This window comes from Pseudonaja textilis, chromosome 3, assembly GCF_049901715.1.
Source record: "Pseudonaja textilis isolate UNSWEBS1 chromosome 3, rPseTex1.2, whole genome shotgun sequence".
NCBI lineage: Eukaryota > Metazoa > Chordata > Lepidosauria > Squamata > Elapidae > Pseudonaja > Pseudonaja textilis.
The window spans coordinates 193,881,463-193,901,030 of NC_141992.1; the positions used below are offsets into that span (position 1 = coordinate 193,881,463).

At 36.0% G+C, this 19,568-nt stretch overlaps 1 protein-coding gene across 2 annotated transcripts in view; it reads right to left on the bottom strand.

Moving 5' to 3' along the window:
- Positions 1-393: 393 nt before the first annotated feature.
- The window catches only part of LOC113451557 (proto-oncogene Mas-like), a 55,485-nt gene continuing 36,310 nt past the window's right edge, over positions 394-19,568 (bottom strand). The window contains exons 1-4 of one of the 2 annotated variants that reach the window (XM_087931755.1): positions 15,052-15,144; positions 13,710-13,796; positions 7,445-7,505; positions 394-5,000 (exon numbers count right to left, since the gene is read on the bottom strand). In XM_087931755.1, the coding sequence (XP_087787881.1) occupies positions 4,040-5,000; positions 7,445-7,505; positions 13,710-13,737 (1,050 nt within the window). In that variant the 5' untranslated portion in view covers positions 13,738-13,796; positions 15,052-15,144 and the 3' untranslated portion in view covers positions 394-4,039. Of the gene's footprint in view, positions 5,001-7,444; positions 7,506-13,709; positions 13,797-15,051; positions 15,145-19,568 lie in introns of those variants that run through there. The other variant, XM_087931754.1, reaches the window with a different exon arrangement.

Consider the following 19,568-nt stretch of genomic DNA (forward strand, 5'->3'; position numbering starts at 1 on the left):
GTGTCTCTGTGTGGCTGTCAAAACACCAAAAACCGGCCAAGAAGCTATGTGGAGGTCAGTCGTAAATTAGAACACTTGCTAAGCAACTGGCCATTAAGTGAAGACCACTTACATTCGATTTGCCAGTCACATGACCACCTGGCCACGTCCACCCCAGTCACATGACCACCAAGCCACACCCACAAAAGAGGACACAACCACAGAACCGGTTGTTAAAAGAAATTTGAATCCCACCCTCTGGACACAGCCCCCACAATGGAGCCCTTCCTGGAAGGCAGACAGCGATGGCTGCCTGGTGGGTGGGCGAAGGCAGATTGCAGGCAGTGATGGCACATGGCCACGATAATGAGGAGCTGGGTTAGAATGCAGTCAGCTTGTTGCACATGCATGTAATGTTGCACATGTGTGATAAGAACTGACTGGGCAGTGAGCGGAGAAGCAGGCGGAGAGGGGCAGGGCCAGCCAGGGGCCTATTTTTCCGGTTCCCCCAAACTACTGGGAACTTTAACAACCAGCTCTATAGAACTGGACAGAACTGGTAAAATCCCACCCACTACAGTTGGGTGTTGATTTTGAAAGAGACAGAAGGATGAACAAGAGAAACAAATATAAAAGGTGACTTTTGGCAAGTCTTGCAATAAAAGACTTTGAATATAAATAACTGGTTATAAAAAAAACCAGAAGAAATAAGCAAAGACTTTAAGTTGGAATTGCAAACTGTAAGAGGAATGTTGAAAGAAAGAAGGTAATTACTGGAAATATTGGAAAAGAAAATAATGGTGGTGGCAGAAGAACAAAGAACTTCCAGTGAGGTAGAGTTAAAGGAAGAAAAAAGAGTCTCAGATAGACTTTGAAAACAAGAAACACTGCCAAAAGACACTAAAGGAATTAAAACTATGACATTGATGACAGAGTCAATAAACAAAAGAGAAAACGTTCTCAGGATTAAACAAAAGAAGAAAAAAATATACAAGAAGAAATTTCAAAAAAGAGAACAGGAAATTTGGGGAGAAAATGGGAGGAATGTTACAAAGAAAGAAATAAGATCAGGGAAATTTAGAAAAGAGAAAGTTGGCTAAGATTAAAAGAATTAATAAAGCCAAAACATTTAGAGATAAGGGTTAGGTCTTCTATAAGGGGGATACTGCATGGAATATATATTGGTATTTAGTTTAAAACTTGTTGAGAAATACCTTGGGAATGTATAATGACATAAATATATGATTATGAACTGTATATAAAACGTGTTGTTATGAACCCTTCTATTTTTTCGAGGATTAAAATAAGGGCATTTAAATGAATTTAAAAAATATGATGAAATGAAATGAAGATAAAATGAGAGATATTAAGATGTTATTTTAGTGATTTACTGGAGGGGATATATACAGTTGATTATATATACTGTTGATTATTTAATGGCTATTAGAATTGTACAACAAGAATATTTTACTATGATTAAAGTAGGGGAATGGAAAATATCATGTGGATCCTAAATATATTGGTTTTATTATATTTTTACTCTTTTTAGATTGCTTATTATATATCATCTTGGAGAAAATTAAGGACAATAATGATGTGTAATGTAAAATATAATAGGTGGTAAGCTGAAAATGGAAATAATAGGGGATAAAGAATTGAAAACATATGTATGGATGAAATGATATTGATATTGAATTAATGAATTGAAATATGAATGGCAAATTTATTTAAAGATGAGTGAAATGGATAATAATATGAGTTAATATTATATAAGATTAATGGAAATGAAAATATGACTATGTACAAGTGTTATAATCTGGAAACATGTTGCTCGTGTGAAAAAATGTATAAAATGTAAAAAATAAAAAACTTTTTACAAAAAAATATATCTCGAAGCTCAATATATCTTAATATCTCCAAGTTGCAAGATAATCTCAGTCTTAATGGGAAAACCCCCCAAAGTAAAAATCCAGTTCCCAGTTTATGCAATGTTTCTCAGTATGCCCCCTATTGGTAACACCCGCATCTTCCGCCACTCTTGGAGGCCACCTATTGGAAAGAGAGTGAAGTTCTATTTTGGAACAAATCAACCAAATTTTCACATTGGTTTCAGCATTGCGCTATTTGAACTATTTTGGGATATTTCTTATCAGCAATTCCCTCCATACCCTCTGCAGATCTTGTAACTGCTCCCAGTGCAATGTCATAATTGCATACCAGCCCAGCTATTGTGACACCCATTTTGCAGGTAGTGGACAGACAAAAGTTGAGTACAGCTGCAGTCTTATTTAACTTGCTTTGATTTTTGATGATTCATCAGAGAGCCTCCCTTCTGGATGGAAGACATCAAGTCTCAATCCAAAGATGACTTAAAGAGGGGTGGGCTTCAGGGTCCCTTTTATCCAGAAAAGCCCTTGCTTTGCTGATTCACAAGACTGGCAGTTACTCTTACTTGTTGACTTCCAACTCTGGTAGTTGTTGATGAGATTTGTGGAGAAGTCCCTCCTAACCTCAGACCTAACTCGTCTGGTTCAGGGGACTTTTTTTTTCAATTGTTTCCTTAATGTCCATGAAGATTCTCAGTCATCCAGATCATGGTTGTCCCAAAGGTCTTTTTTCAAGAGGCCACTGGACTTTCCTTAAGGACTTGATTCCTGTTTCTCTACTGGATCTATTTTATTTATTCCCTCTCCTTTTCTTTCATGATGCACAACTGTTAATCTCATTCAGAAACTGCACTTTGCAAAAATAAAACCACCTTGTAATTCAAGGCCATTGATTTTTCATTGCACTTTTTCTACATCAATAAGCATACAATAAGTTGTATTTCTCATCTTCATACATTATTCACTGACCACCAGCTAAAGACCACCCATTAAGAGATAAAAAAAAACAAAGATACACAAAGTTGAAAAAGATTTTTAAAACTTATAAACGGATAGTCCTTGATTCATGACCCAACATTTAAGCTCCTAAGTGAAACATTTCTTAAGTGAGTTTTTAACAACCATTCTATGCCTTTTCTTGCCATGGTTGTTAAGTGAATCATTGAAATTATTAAATGAGTAACATGATTATTATGTGAATCTGGTTTCCCCATTGACTTTGCTTATCAGGAGGTTGCAAAAGTTGATCACATGACCCAAGGACACTGCAACCATCATAAATATGAGTCAGTTGCCAAGTGGCTGAATTTTGATCACATGACCATGGTCATAATTGTAAAAAAAAATCACTTTTTTCAGTGTCGTAACTTTGAACAGTCACTAAATTAACCGTCGTAAGTTGAGGACTAATTCAAAAGTAGCCATACAGAATACAAACCAAGATGAAGTTTATGAATGAACAGAAAGGTTTATTACGTTCTTAGAACTTAATAGGTGAGTTTCGGTGCCAACTAGAAATAATGACTTGAAAGGTCCCAAAAAGAATGGCAGGAAAAAAAGGCTTACAGTAATAGAACCTACATATCTTTAAAGAATACTAAAAAAAAATACAACAAATGAAAATTATTAATAATGAACTGTTATTAAATATAAATGAACATTACGCCTGAAATGTGTGAGGATCAAAACTGTCACATTTTATTTCAGGAAATATATTGTGTACATGTTTTTCCCTTTTCTTTCATTACGCAGACAAATTTGCAAGTTTTTAGAGAAGTCATATGTTCTTCTAGCAAGTGCTTTAGGATTAAAAGCAAATACAATAAAAGTTACATCTTTTTAGAAAAAGAAATATTCACTAAGAAATATTCCTAATAGTAATTACGATACAAAAAAGAATTTATACAAAGTCAAACATTTGATTTCATGTTATGATATAAAAAAGAATTTATGTGAAGTCAGACATGTAATTTCATGTTATGATATAAAAAAGAATTTATATGAAGTCAGGCATTTTCTGTATCAATATCTTCACTTTGGAAATTATTAATGCAGCAATATTTCCTTTTTGTATTGTTTGGCGGTTATCTACTTTGTTGGATAAATTGTGTTTTTTATTGAACACCCATATAATTTATGGCTTTCAAACATGAATGTACAGTGATAGAAACACTTCACAAACATTCTCTCTTTGTACTTTGCTGCCCTTCTGAGCTCTCCTGTTCATCCCTGAAGACTCTTTGCAGAGCCATCTTCAGCGATGCTCTGGGCTGATCCTTTCCTCTCTTCTTCCTCCCCACTAAGAAATAAAGGAGCGGGTTGATGCTGCTGTTGAGAGTGGCACATCCTATCCCAGTGGTCAAGAGGAAAGCAGGATGGAATCCAAAATAATAAACGACATATAAGACATCGATTGGGAGAGAAAGAAGGAGGAAGAAGAGGAGAGACAGCAAGATAGTGGTGAGGAGTTTCCTTTGATTGTGTTGAGATTTAGACCACATATGAATCCAGAGAGTCACAGTGGACACAACCATGAGAGGCGTACAAAGTAAACCATTCACGATCAGCTGGTAAAGCACAGGTGAACGTCCAAAGCTGTTGGTTTGATACAGAATGTAGTGCAGTACAGAAAGCAGGAAGGAGAAGATCCAGATGAAACTACAAACAAGGGTGGACAGATTTTGTGGACGATGGCAGCGATGCCAGAGAGGGAAGAAGACTGCCACGCACCTGTCCAGGCTGATGGCCATCAGCAAAAACTGGCTAGCAGAATAGGTGAAGGAAAAGAGCTCAAAAAACAAAAAGAAAAAGGTTTGGACAATGTAAGTTTCTGCATAAAGGGTTGAGACCGCCACAACTATAGCTGCCATGATGATGGATGTGAGGACCCCAAAATCAGCGATGGAGAGGTTCAGGATGAACGTGGTGAAAGGATTCTTCTTAATGGAAAAGGCCAAGAGGTAAACTGTCCTTCCATTACCTACCAGGCCTAAAATGCAAATAAGGGCAATCAACCCATTGATAAGATTTCGTGTTAACTTATTATCAACTAGAGGGGATATTTCTGGTATTTTAGAAGCATTCAGAAACTTTTCCACACTTTCGCCAGTAGGGGGAACCATTTTTCGATGGATCCTGCTTTAAAAAAAGAAAAGAGTATCAGCTCTCATATACAAACACACGCAAACACACGGACACATGCAGGGACACACATTTATTTTTCACTTACACATATCAGCATGGATGTGCGTTGTTTTTTCACCATCTGATGCAAATTACAGCCCTAAAATCAATGCTTCTTATGAGGCTGGAGAATTGCTGTACTCAATACAGAGCCAAGCTTTTCACCCCAAAATCTTCAAGATGCACTGCCCACCAAAATGCCCACCAATCGCCCTCATTAGACTTCTTGCTGAGGGCAGACTAGGGTTATTGAGTATTTGAACAAACAAAGGACAATCCCCCCCCTCCCCTGGCAAAAAAAAACCAGGAAAGGCAAACTAATGCTGGGGAGAGGACACACTATTTAATATTTGCATTTACATTCTTTGGAGGGGGTTGCAGGTATGAATACAGGCACACAAATATACATTGAAAGGATTGTGCTAGTACTATCAGTTGGTCTCCAGTGTATAGCTAAGAAAAAGCTCTTGTCCATATCAAACTCTAATAAATGCTAATTGCATTTTATGGTTGTGAGAATTGGACCATTAGGAAGGCTGAGTGCTGAAGAATTATGCTTTAAGTTCTGGTAATGGATAAGACTCTTTGTCAGCATTCCAACCAACAAACTCCAAGCAATAAACTCTGAGAGTTTATTGCATTTTCTCCAAGTTTCATTTTATTAGAGTTGTCATATTGGCACATCTAGGAAAACCCGAATCTGAGAGTTCTGGATTTTCTCTCCCCAAAAGAGAATTCAAAGATCCAACTCTTGCACCCATCAGTCCATCACATGGCCCAATTAAAATGTCATCCCAACTGGAGACCTTCCTCCAGACACTTCCCTCCAGGTGCAAGGTAACATGTCTTTGACTTTCTGTGAAAGAAAGTTGTTGAGTCTAATCTTCCACCTCTCTATAAAATCCCGCCTCCCAAATTCCCAGGCACTAAATGTGGCAGCCTCGAAGCTTCCAAGTAAAATATTGCTTCAAAGGCTGATACTCTTGAGTGTCCCTTGAACTGCAAGGAGATCCAAACAGTCAATCCCAAAGAAAAACAACCCAGAACGTTCTTTGGAAGGACAGATACTAAGGCTGAAACTGAAATACTTTTGGCCACCAAATGAGAAGAAAGAACTCATTGGAAAAGACTCTGATTTTGGGAAAGATGGAAGGCAAAAGGAGAAGGAAACAGCAGAGGATGAGATGGTTAAGGTCATCCATACCATGAATATGAATTTGGGCAAACTTTGGGAGACAGAGGTGGATAAGGGGGAACTGGTCCATTGGGTCATGAAAGTTGTATGCAACTTAGGGATTGAATAACAAACACCCCTTCTAAGGTTATGCGTGCCAGAGTGAAAAAAATGAGGGGAAAGTAAGACATGTCCCCCTTTTGCCAGAAGCCTAGTAACCTGAGCTTAGAGAATGTTACAATCAGAAGTTCTGGAGAACATCAAGTTGCTGATCTTTTCCCCATGTCAAGTAAAATGAGCTTGCCAGCCTATAGTAGACCATGTATATGACAGCTGTCATGTGGTCAAGAACAATGCCATACAAAGACCACTAAATTTCAGATTACAAGGAGTGTACCAAATGAAAGCTAACAGGATTGATAATGCAATTCTACCTCACAATTTCTCCAACCTCCACTTCTATGGAAAATGTATCTGCAAACAGTAGATTTCTGGTTTGAAAACAAGTACAGTTCTAAGTGTGATCCAGAAAGTTGAGGCTGAGGACTATCTGAGGCCTTCCTATACATCAAGGGTCTTCAAAGTTGGAAAGTTTAAAACTTGTGGACTTCAAGTCCCAGAATTCCTGAGCTAACAAGACTGGAAGAATAATTCTGGGAGTTGAAGTCCTACAAGTCTTAAACTTTCCAACTTTGAAGACTCCTGCTATACCTCCCTGATTAGGACAGGGGAGAAAATCTTAGGGTTCAGGGTTTTGTTGTTACATTGTAATCCATTTTTGTCCTCTTTTCTTTTACTGGGATTCTAATGGACTGAAATAAATTTCATCTCTTCCACTTTCTGCTCAGTTTCTGTTCCATTCTTTCACTTTCTACCTCTATAATACTAAAACTCTCATGTCTGTTTGATGCTTCATAATATACACAGCTAAGTCTAGGCCAATATTGTTTGCATCTTTGGAGTTCTTATTCATCTGAGTTCTTCACCAAAAGTTTTGCTGGAAATCAGAAAGCTTGGTTTTTAAGACTCTGCCAACCTGTCAATGGAGGTTTCCTAGTAATTCAACATTGGGGATGAGCTTTGTCCCTTGTCTGACTCCTGCACTGAATCAAAAACTCCTCACTGATTCTTTTGGGATGTCTTTGGATATTCACAAAAGTTATGAAACAATTGGAAGGCTGCAGTCCTGCAAAGAAAATATTTTGTACTGTATTATACTTACACGTTGTCATACACATCTCCAATACGAACGATGGAAGAGAGATGGTTGTCATGGATAGATTCTTTAGAGAGGAAGCAATTATAGTAAGTCATGATTATGATCAATAATTTCAGGCAGCAAAAATATTAATGTGTTTTAGATACTTTTCCATATTTAAGTTTGTGTGTTTTTGTTTGTGGGTCTTTGTAATGATCATAGGCCAATAACCAGTCTCTATGGGGCTCTCTAAGCTACCTGCTTCAGAAGGATTTAACCTAATAAATAATTCAATATGTATATTTTTTAAAAAACTAATTTTTAAAAAGAAATTTTTCTTCCCACCCTTCCTTCATTTTCAGAAATGCGTCTGGACCTCCAATCACATATTTTTTTTCTTCAGATTCTCTCTCTCTCTCTCTTTTTGTTGTTAATGTAAATTTTATTTGAGTTTTCACAAAGAAAGATAAATAAAACATCTTTTTTGAAAGTATTGTAATTCCAGGTTTCTTCGTACAGAAACAAATTCAATTTCATGCTCATTTTTATGTTCTATTCCATATCTTATTACTGTTTTACATTTTCTACATAGCTTCTCCCTCTGTTAATTTTCAGAATTTTATTTTAATTATCTCATCTCAATTCAAATCATTATATTTATACTTTTTGTCTATCCTGTTTCAATTTCATATTATCTTTTCTCATTAAACCAAGTTTCTCCTGTAGTTGCTAATTGGAGTATGACACCTTTATATCTTTTAATTTTATCCATTTAACTCTTATTTAAGATTCAATATAAACCTTAAAGTTATAGCATTCAATATAATACACAACTTCCATTCGGATTCTGCTTGGTATATTCTTAAAATACACACTATATTCTTTAAAAAAGATTATAAATATATATATAGTTAAAACAACACATTCCATTCCAATTCAATTCTATTGTTAATGTTAATATTCATTAAAATCTTAACTTCTTTAACATTACTTTTCAATTAAATATCATACTTTTATGGGAACAGTTATAAGCTTTCCATAATTAATTCCCCCCCTCCTCTTCACTTATATTTTATAAAACATTAACTAATTAAAATGTTCCTACCCCTTCCTAATTCAGTTCTCTCATTTATTTTATTACATTTATTTTATTAACAAACATTTCACTAGATTACATTAACTATTTTATCCCTCATTTTAATCATACATTGTTTCCAATTTTCTAAAGTTATTTCTATTACTAACATAACAATACAATCTTATGTACCTTTACAGAATCCCCTTTTCAGTTAAATTTTCACCCATTATCTCTAAATAGGCCCTGTTTCTCTATATCTTGCTCCGCTCCTTTGTAACTTCTTTTCCTTTCCTTCTTCCCTCTCTTCTTCTCTCTCCCCTTTTTACCCCCTTGTCTCACTACCTCTATTTCTCTCTTCTGTATTCCCTTCTTCTGTTGCTTTCCAATATTATACTTATTTTTTGAACTATTTTTCTTTTCTTTAGTTGTTTTTTTTAATCTTAAATTCTCCATTCTCTTTCCCCCCTTTCCTTTTTCTTTCCCACATAGAATTACTTGTTTATTAAAGATGGCTTCTTCTTTGTCCCAGTCTTCTTGTTTTGCAGTCTTTTCTTATTGTTTCTCATAGTTCCAAATCTCCATTTCTAAGAATTGAAAAACGAAGCCAAAAGAACCTCTTCCTTCTTCTGCATCTTCTTTATACTTTTTAAGTTCCATTTTCAATTCATCCAGAAGTAGTGCCATTGTATAAATTTTTAAACAACCACCTGATTGATTTTAGTCATTCAAGTGCAATAACCAAGAATCCAAAGATCACCAAGTAATCCAAATACACACAAGCTGTTTCTTCTTGCCTTTTTTTCCCACTTTCTCTTCCTGGGGTTCTACTATTTAGTAGCCAAGTTTCAGTTAAAATGTATCTTTTAGAAGTTTTGTTGAAGTTTTACTGTAGATTCCTTTTAATTCCAGGCAGTCTCCTCCCTCTTTTCCAGATCTTGCCCTTTTATTCTTTTTCTCTCCTTTCCTGCTTATAAAAATTTTTTAGTGTCCAGAAATCTTTATTGTCCCTTTGACATTTTATTTTATTTTCAGCTTAATTGCCTGTTGATGTCAAAGTGGATTTGTTTTCCAATTTCTTATTTAAGTCTCTTAGTTGTCAGTGTAGGGAAATGGAGAGAAGAAGAAAAACACCAAACCTTTCCCTTTTCACTTTCCTTTGCTGCTTCAGAATCTTCTTTGGGAAAGATGTTATTTTTTTTTAAGTTTAAATTCCAACAACCTTAGTTGTTGCTTTTGCAATTTAACCCAGTCAGCCAGAACTTTCACTTCTTATCTTCCTCCTGCACATTGTTTTCCGGTTGAGTTCTGACCACCGCTGCAACTGCCTTCAGGAAAGGGAGTAATGGCCAGCTGAGGAGGAGAGATGTGGCTCTCCTCAACCCTACTGGCAGTCTCCCTCCTCTTCACCACCTCTACAGAGTGGCTTAGCCCTGAAACCAGCCAGCTTGGGGCGCTCCAGCAGCAAGCCCAGACTGAAACTGCGCACAATTGTGGATTTCTGTCTGTTGCTGAAGAAGCTCAAACCGGAAGCCAAATTCTCTTAAGGAATATAGATTTATTTATTTATTTTGTCAAACAATTATTAGACAATGGGTATAAGTATAAACATGGTGATAAACACATTAAATGGATATAAACAAGAAAAAAGAAACAGTAGGACAGGGATGGTAGGCACATTGGTGTGCTTATGCACCCCCCCTACAGACCTCTTAGGAAAGGGGTGAGATCAATAGTAGACAGACTAAGGTTAAAGTTTTGGGGGTTTGGGGAAGAAACCACAGAGTCAGGTAGAGTATTCCAGGCATTGACCACTCTGTTGCTGAAGTCATATTTCCTGCAATCAAGTTTGGTGCAGTTTACCTTGAGTTTGTATCTATTGTGTGCTCTTGTGTTGTTATGGTTGAAGCTGAAGTATTCATTGACAGGTAGGACATTGCAATGTATGATTTTATATACTATACTTAGATCAGACCGAAGGTGTTGTAGTTCTAGATTTTCTATGTCTAGAATTTCAAGTCTGGTGGCATAAGGCATTCTGCAATGAGTAGAGGAGTGGAGAACTCCGCTTGTGAAATATTTCTGGACTTTCTCCACTGTATTAATATCAGGTACGTAATGTGTGTTCCAGACTGATGAGCTATATTTGAGTATTGGTCCAGAAAATGTTTTATATGCTCTGGTTAGTAGTGTGATATTGCTGGAGAAAAAGCTATGCAGGATTAGATTAACAACTCTTAATGCCTTTTTGGCTATGTAATTACAGTGGGCTCTAGCACTTAGATCATTTGAGATGAGTACTCCAAGATCCTTGACAAAGTTTGTATCATCAGCAAGGTCTTGACTATTCAGCTTGTATTTTATTTTCTGATTATTTTTTTTTGCCAATATGTAAGACAGAGCATTTATTTGTTGAGATTTGAAGTTGCCATTTGTTTGACCATTCTGATACATAGTCGAGGTCTTTTTGAATGGTAGCAGTATTGTCAGTGGTGTTGAATAGCTTTACAACATCAGTGAAAAGAACACAGTTGCTCTTAATATGATCACAGAGGTCATTTAGATAGAGTATGAAGACAGTTGGTCCTAGAATGCTACCTTGGGGTACACCACTGTACAGGATTTGATAGGACAAAAAACAAGCATTTGTTGCTTGTTTGTAGATGTTGAATTGAACCCTTGTGTTCCTCCAAAGGACAATTCTGGGATGATGTTGCAAAGAGGAAATCACAGATATTGGTGTGTTAATATTCTTACATTCCTCATCGGGGTCATGGTGGCTCACATGGTAAGATGCTGGGCTTGTGCATCATTGAGGTCAGCAGCTTGGTGGTTTGATTCCCAGGAGCAAATAAATCACGTAAGGACAAGAAAGGAGCCTCCCCCGAATACCTGCCCGCATTCCGGTGTCCCCCCCCCAGTAAAGATAACACCGGCCCCTCAAAATCCTTTCACAGAGGCAGGTAGCCACCTCAGTGATCCCTGGCTAACACATGCCATATGCTAAACAAACAAACAAACAAACATTCTATAAAAGTTACTTTATGAAAAATCCCCTTTGTGTTAACATTGGAAGTGTTGAACAGGAATATCAGAGAGGAAAAAGAAATAAAAGGAATGAAAATTAAAAAAGAGTATAAATTGAAAGCTTTTGCAGATGACCTGGTATTTATATTAGAAGACCCAATAGAAACAGCACCCAAATTAATAGAAAAAATAGAAGAATATAGAAAAGTAGCAGGTTTGAGAATAAATAAAGACAAAACAAAGATATTAACAAAGAATATGTTAACAAGATGAAAGAAAGAGTTGTAAAAAACTTTAAAAATACAGGTCATGAACAAGGTTAAATACCTTATATTACACCAAAATGCAGTACTCTGAAGGAAGATAACTATGTTAAACTCAAACAGCAGATTGCAACAGACTTGATGAAATGGGAAAAATTGCAACTATCATTGATTGGGAGAATATCCACAATTAAGATGAATATATTGTCTAAAGTTTTATATTTATTCCAGACAATTCCTATTAGATTAGGGAAAGAGTTTTTTGAAGATTTAAATAGAGTTGTGTTGAAATATATTTGGCAGGGTAAAAAAAGCAAGAATAAAATTAAAGCTGTTACAAGATGCAAGAATAAGACGAGGGTTTGCCTTGCCCAATTGGGAGCTGTATTACCAGGCAACAAATTTGATGTGGGTAAAAGAATGGATAACACTAAGGAACAGTAGATTATTGACACAGGGGTATTTTAGAAGACATTATATTCGTGGGGCATTGTTTTTGAGCTGGGAGAAGATAAAAAGACAATATTACTTAAAAATTCCAACATGGATATCAACTATTGAAGCTTTTTCTTATCCAATAATATATAAAAAGGAACAAACAGTTAGATATGGGGAGTTATTGAATGAAAAGGTTGAACTTAAATCTGTGCAAATGTTGCAAGAACAAGGTGTAAAAATGAATTGGTTTTCTTATTTGCAAATACAATCTAGGTTTGATAAAGACTCCAAGGCAGAAAGTATTTATGATAAGCTGACTGACTTAGATAAAATTTTGATGGGTACTGATGAAAAGATAATTTATGGACATCTATTAGAATTTAAATTGAGGAGGAGCAAGTTAAAGAAATGATGATTGCTTGAGGGAAAAATTTTGGATATGGGATTGATTTGGAAAAATGGCAAAAATTGTGGTCTCAAAATTATAAAATGACAATGTCAACTCCATATAAAGAAAATTTGTATAAGATGTTTTACAGGTGGCACCTACCCCGACGAGACTTGTGAGAATGTTTAAGAATAAATCGGATAAATGCTGGAAATGTCGTGGACATGTTCAGATGCAAAGAAATATTGGACTACAATCCACATATACAATAAAGAACTGAAACATTTGATTGTAAATGTTTTAACAACAGCTAGAATTATATTTGCGAAGAACTGGAAAAATGACAAAATATCTATGCAGGAAGAAGTTATCAAAAAATTATGGACTGTGCTGAAATGAGTAAACTGACATTTGAAATTAGAGAACAAGAAGATAAGCAATTTTATATGATATGGGATTTGTTTTATCAATGGTTGGATAAAAAGGCATGGTAATATAATAGACTAGATCATTTTGTGATAGAAATCTAATAGATTGATATAAAACATAATGTAGCTATATATAACCACTTGAAAGTATAACATATATTTTAAGATAAAATGTGGAACATCTCGTATAAAATGATGGAATAATAGTTTAGTCATGGATGATTAATAACTGATAAATATATAAACATATGTTAGTTTGACAGTGTAAACAATATATTAATTTCACTGATATAAATTGTGAGTAAATGACTACGAAAGTATAGCACAAAAGATATGTAACCAACTGACACACTCTATGTATATAAAATGGAAGAGGATTTTATGTTTTTATGTTTTTGTATGTATATGTTTGTGTTTAAAAATAAAAAACTTTATTTTTTAAAAAAAGAAAAATCCCCACAGGAGCCATTTTGTAAATGCACCCATTGAATTATTTCAAAGTGCCAACCCAAATCCCAACCCCAGGAGATGGAGGACAACAGGAATTCATGTACTGGTGCTAGAGTTTAAATTTTGTAATAAACTCATGAATATTATGATCACTTGGGATTTTCTTCAACAGTAGTACCCTTCCAGGAAAGGAAGATGACATAATTTATGCTGCTCTTACCTTCCGTTACATTAAATGGAAATGCCATTGTGCGAAAATGTGTGTAGAACACTTCAAATTGGTGGTGAAGGAGGACAATCCAGGACACTACAATTTAAAGGGAAATACAATTATTTTGAAAAAAAAAAAAAGCAAATTTGTCTGTTCTTATTGTCAATGACTTAAAGGAATTGTGTTCTTGAGAAATTCAAAGCCACTGCAGGTCAGTCATCTACACAAAACAGGTATATTCTTAGCTTTCAATCAAGCAATCTAAGTTTATTTACTGTCTAAGATAAAACACAATCAAGGGAACCACAAACAATTATGAAAAAGGAATTTTAAAAATCTTTGTGAGAATGCTATGTTTGAAAGTAATCCCCTTTATTTACTGTATATTTATAATGATTACAAATGCAAAGCATACCATGAGTTTATTGTAATGTATATTGTGACGTTTTTGCAGTTGTCTCAACCTGAGAATCAAGACAAATTATTTGATCTCAGAAGAGCCTTTTGAGTAATATCTTCATAAGCTTAGTAGGGAATCAGGTTTTTCACTGATGATGTGTAAGTTTGAAGATTCAGATAATTCTCAACTTACAACCAGTTGCTTGGTGACTGTTCAATGTTATGATAGACTTTTAAAAAGGTACTTATAACCCCTAGTCAAAATTCTGATGACCACAGAATTTGTCACAAAACATGTAGTAAAATTGTGAGACTTAATGAAGAGCATGACTGTATTTTCCAGCTCAATTATGGTTGCAAGTGGAGGACTACTTATTTCAAATGAACAATTCAGCATGGATTTGACATGAAAGTACTTTAAAAAGGGTCAACTGGAAAAGGAAAGATTGCATTGTTATTTTTTTACTCTTTCTATTAGCTGTTCTGGCTAGGGAGATTCCTGTAATAGACAGGATGTTCTTTGATCAGTCACTTCTTCTATCTCTAGAACTGTTCTTGAGTCTGTGAAGGGGTTGAACTGATTACTTATATTAAATAAACAAGTTGCCCTTACTGTCTTGCAGTTCAGGGACCAGATCATCAATTCTTAGATATTTCCAGGATTTTCTTGGGTTGTTGTGCCCAGATCCTCCCATACAAAAAGTACTCAGATAAAAGACATTCAACCAAAGCCAGAAACACACCAGTCAACAAGCCAGAGATTGGAAGATTGCTGTCACACTATCTTGAGAAAAAACTCGCTGCTAGATTGAGTTCTAATATTGGTCAAAGAATCCTGTGTTTTTAGCTGATCTCATATTAATAGTTTCAAAATCTTATCTTAAACTCAAAAATGAGTATTTTGCAAATAACTATTACCACAACAGAAACTCTGCCTTTACTGTAGACATACCTGGTGATGAATCTCCAGATGGGAACAGCTGGTCTTTTTCAGAATCTAAGCATGAGTTTTCTTTTTCAATGAATCCTCTTAGCCTGCACTTGATGTAAGTGCGGTTGAGAAGGAGCATGCGGCTTAACCAAGCTGCAAATTTCTCAGAAAAAATAAAAAAGAACTTGCGCAACATTTCATATCTTGAAACATGTAACAACCAAAAAGATACCTGATAGAGAAGCAATCTAATCTGGGCATCAAATTCCTGTAAAGAAATAATGTCTTATGGCAGTACTTGTTAAATGTGACAGCAACTTTCTTGTTATCCAAATGAATCCAAGAATCAATGCAAGGTTCCACCATCTTCCCTGTTTTGTCCCATTTGCAAATGTTGCAGGGAATGTACATTTTTTAAAGCAAATGCAACTTTTGTTCCAAATTGGTTCAAGCAACGTCAAAATGTTTCTGTATTTCCTTCCAAACATTATTCCAACATTTTTGTCCATTTTTGTTCAAAGGGAAGAGAATTTTGATGAACTTGTCATGAGTGGAACATGGAGGCCTTCCATGTCCATGGTTAGTGGGAGAAAAGGCCTGAATAGGAATGTACTGACTCTCCCTGTAGAATCATCTTCAAGGAGCCTTCTGACTCTCTGTTTTCTCACAGTCCATCCAAAAGAAAAGCCAGGAGAAGCTCTTCTGATTGAGCTTTCTCAGCCTAGGAAGAATGGGCAGCTCAGGACACTGCCCTGTGACCAAAAGGAAACATAATAGAAGATAATCCCTCCATCATCTCCAACATTAACTGAGGCTGAAAAGCATGAAAGGCATGAATGAATGAATGAATGAATGAATGAAAGAATGAATGAAAGAATGAATGAATGAATGAAAGAAAGAAAGAATAACAGAGTTGGAAAGGACTTTGAAGGTCTTCTATTTAAATCCCCTGCTCAAGCAAGGCATCCTTTACCCTTTCAGACAAAAGGTTGTCCAATCTCTTCTTAAAAACCTCCAGTGATGAAGCACCCAGAACTTCTGAAGGTAAGCCATTCCACCGATTCATTGTTCTAACTGTCTGGAAGTTTCTCCTGAATTCTAGTTTGGTTCTCTCCTTAATTAGTTTCCATCCATTGCTTCTTGTTCTGCCTTCTGATGAATGAATGGATGGATGGATGAATCAATCAATCAATCAATCGATGAAGAACATTCTTAGCATAAGGCAGAAAAGCAAAAAAAAAAAAAAAAGAGGGGGATTTCAAAAACAATCTTCCTTTTCAGAAATAAGAGAGTCAAAAGCTATTCTGATGTTTGATTCCAGAGTGCCATCCAAAAATCAGAAGCTCAATGAATAGAAGGGAGTTGGCTAGTCAAGCTTTGAAACATGGTTGAAATTTTTGAAACATATTTCAAGCGTTCACAGAGACCCTTTGGGGCCACCTGACACTTCCTTCCCAAACAAACAAATGTCACTTTCAGCACTACATGTGACTCATTCTCTGCCTTTTCTGAAGCTGAGTTTATTCATTTCACTAAACCAGAATATGGCTATGATTTGTTTACAAAAAATGATTAATCACTTTGCAACAACATATTTTGTTTTTCAAAAATATGGGGTTTGTTGGCTGGCTCAACAAAGCACATCGAGGGTGGAGATAAATCAGATTTATTTATTATTTGATTTGTCAATCGCTTACAAGACAATAGGTATAAATATAAACATAGTTATGAATACATTATATATATATATATATATATATATATATATATATATATATATATATATATATATATATATATATATTCATTCATTCTGAGGTTCTCGCGGGTATTTGCATGTGGATCTTTGGTTGTTCGGGTTTTCTCCCACGTAAGGTTCGAAGTATCTAGGCAACGTTTCGATGAAGTCTCATTCATCATCTTCAGGCTTCTGTCTTTGGCTCTGTGCTTCTCATCACTCTCATCACTCACGAAACGTTGCCTAGATACTTCGAACCTTACGCGGGAGAAAACCCGAACAACCAAAGATCCATATATATATATAAATAAATAAATAAAAAGAAACAATAGGACAGGGATGGTAGGCATGTTGGCAAGAAAACCAAGAAACAAACCCCCAGTGTGTTTACAGAAAGAACTCTGACCAACTAAAAGAAGGAAAAAAATAAATACAAAAAATGGAAAGAGGAACACGTAACTGAGGCGGAATATCAAGAAATAGCCCAAACAAGTAAAGATGGGATTAGAAGAGCTAAGACTTTGAATGAAGTGAGACTTTCAACAAATGTCAAAAACAATTTTTAAAATGTTTCTTTCGACACATAAAAAATAAGAAAAAAGGCCAAGATACAATCAGTCTGCTAATGGCAGTAGATGGCAAAGAAATAACAGGCAGTCGAGAGAAAGCCGAACTGGTTAAGTCATACTTTGCATCTGTCTTCGTGCAAGGGGTGGGTGGGTTGAGGAGTCAAGAGCTGATGTTTCTCCAAGGTTTTACTTTACCATTATAGGTTTATACCCTTATTGGAAAGGTTGTGTATACGATGTTAACCATTTGGGCAACACTTGCCTCCTTCATTATAATAAATATGATTTAAAACTATAACATCAGTTGCCCAGCAGATGGTTCATGAGCCTCATAACTATAATTGTGAAAGTACAAGGGGACTTCAGCTCCTTAGAGGTCTTTTAGTCGGACTCTTTCCTCAGGCTCTATACCAGGCGTGTCAAACTCTATTTCATCGAGGGCCGCATCAGCTTTGTGTTTGACCTTAAAGGGCCGGGGTGGGTGTGGCCAGCATGATGTTTGTCAGAATATTCATGAACCGGCAGAGGCATGGTAAGAGGTCAGCCAATGAATAGGCAGAGCAACTAAGTCAGCCAATGAGGGCAGTTTGGAAACTGAAACTGGAAGGAGTCTAGGCGTGGCTCTATATTAAGCTCTGCAGCTCTGAAGGTGTGTTAATCTCTGAGTCTTGCCTGCAACTGCTGAATTGAAACTGAAACTCTTCTCTGCTGTTCTCTCATCTGTTTTGCGTTTTTGCCTGTAACTCTCCACCACATTGGAAGAACCTACTATTGGTATTGAGGGTTTATCTGATCTAATTTTTCCATGAAGCACCTTTATTCAATGAAGGTATGCCAACATTACGCAGGATGAACAGATACTATTCAGATTTCATAACTATAGAGGTAATAGAATGGGGAGATGACAGATGTAGGGTTTTCTTTTAAAAAAAAATCATTTTGTCAAAAGTAATTGAAGGTGGTTTCATCAAATTCTTTGCAAGAAAGGCTGTATTATATGATGAAGGATGATAGATAGAAGAAGCTAGGAAGAAGAAATGTTTCTACAAATATTTTTTCTTTAAAGAAGACTACGAGAAGATCTGCTTCTAGGTCAAGGTTTTTGTTTCTAACTCTCAGCTAGGAAACCACCAACAAACAAATTAATAGAACTTCAAGCATATACCAAAAAAAAAAAAAAAAAGTATTTGCTGTGTAATATTATAAAATTGTACAATGGAGATAATGTTGGGATGGATCTGAAAAACATGTGAAAAGGAGCATTCTAAAATTGCCTTTAAATAAACTTCTGCTGAGCATCCCTTGAATAGGAGTTAAATTAACAGAGAAAAGGCTCAGATCTTCACTTAATGGAGAAAAAGAAGAAAGCTAGCTCTCTTTACAGAATAGCTATTATCTTCAAAGGGGTGCAAAACACTTAAATGTTCAGCTAATGAACATTTTCTTAAACTCATGCAACTCCTTTGGTTAAAAAGAAGAAGCATGGCTAAATATCATGTAGAAATGCAGATTGAGTTCTCTTACTGGAAATTAGCTCCTTTTAAGAGGAGCAATACAAGACTGTAACCTGACCCCTCATGAGCCAATAAGAGGTAAGAAGGGGATTCTATTAGGTTTTTGGTGAGAAAAAAACTTGGGATGTCTTTGGTAAGAGAGTCAATGGCAACCTGGGAGAGGAGTTACCTCAGGAATGATAGGAAACTGTGATTTTGCTACTGTATAGCCACCATTGTACTGTCATTTGGATATTTAAAGTGTGTGTTCTGTATATGGAAACTCTCTTTTGACACCTTTAATAAAGTGTTTTTTTTTTTCTTCCAATCCTGGAATAAAATCCTTTCTGGCACCCATCTCAGCTTGGCTTTTTCTTGGGTTCTCCTTTGGATTTAAGCATACCTGGGTGGGCGTGGGTGTCCATCCTTCCCAGCAGTGGTGGGGTTCAAATTTATTTACTACCAGTTCTGTGGGCATGTCTTGGTGGGCATGATGTGTAAAATCTCCACGCAGAAGCGTTATTTGCCGGTTCTCTGAACTACTCAAAATTTCTGCTACCGGTTCTCCAGAACTGGTCAGAACCTGTTGAATACCACCTCTGCTTCCTGGTTCCCTAGAGGAAGAGGACTGGTGTGGAGGGAGAAACAAATATCTTGCAAAGAAGGTGGCAACAGCCATTGGACTGAATTTTTCAGTTGATGGTCATCCCAGGTGGAGGTTACCTCAATATTAAAGGA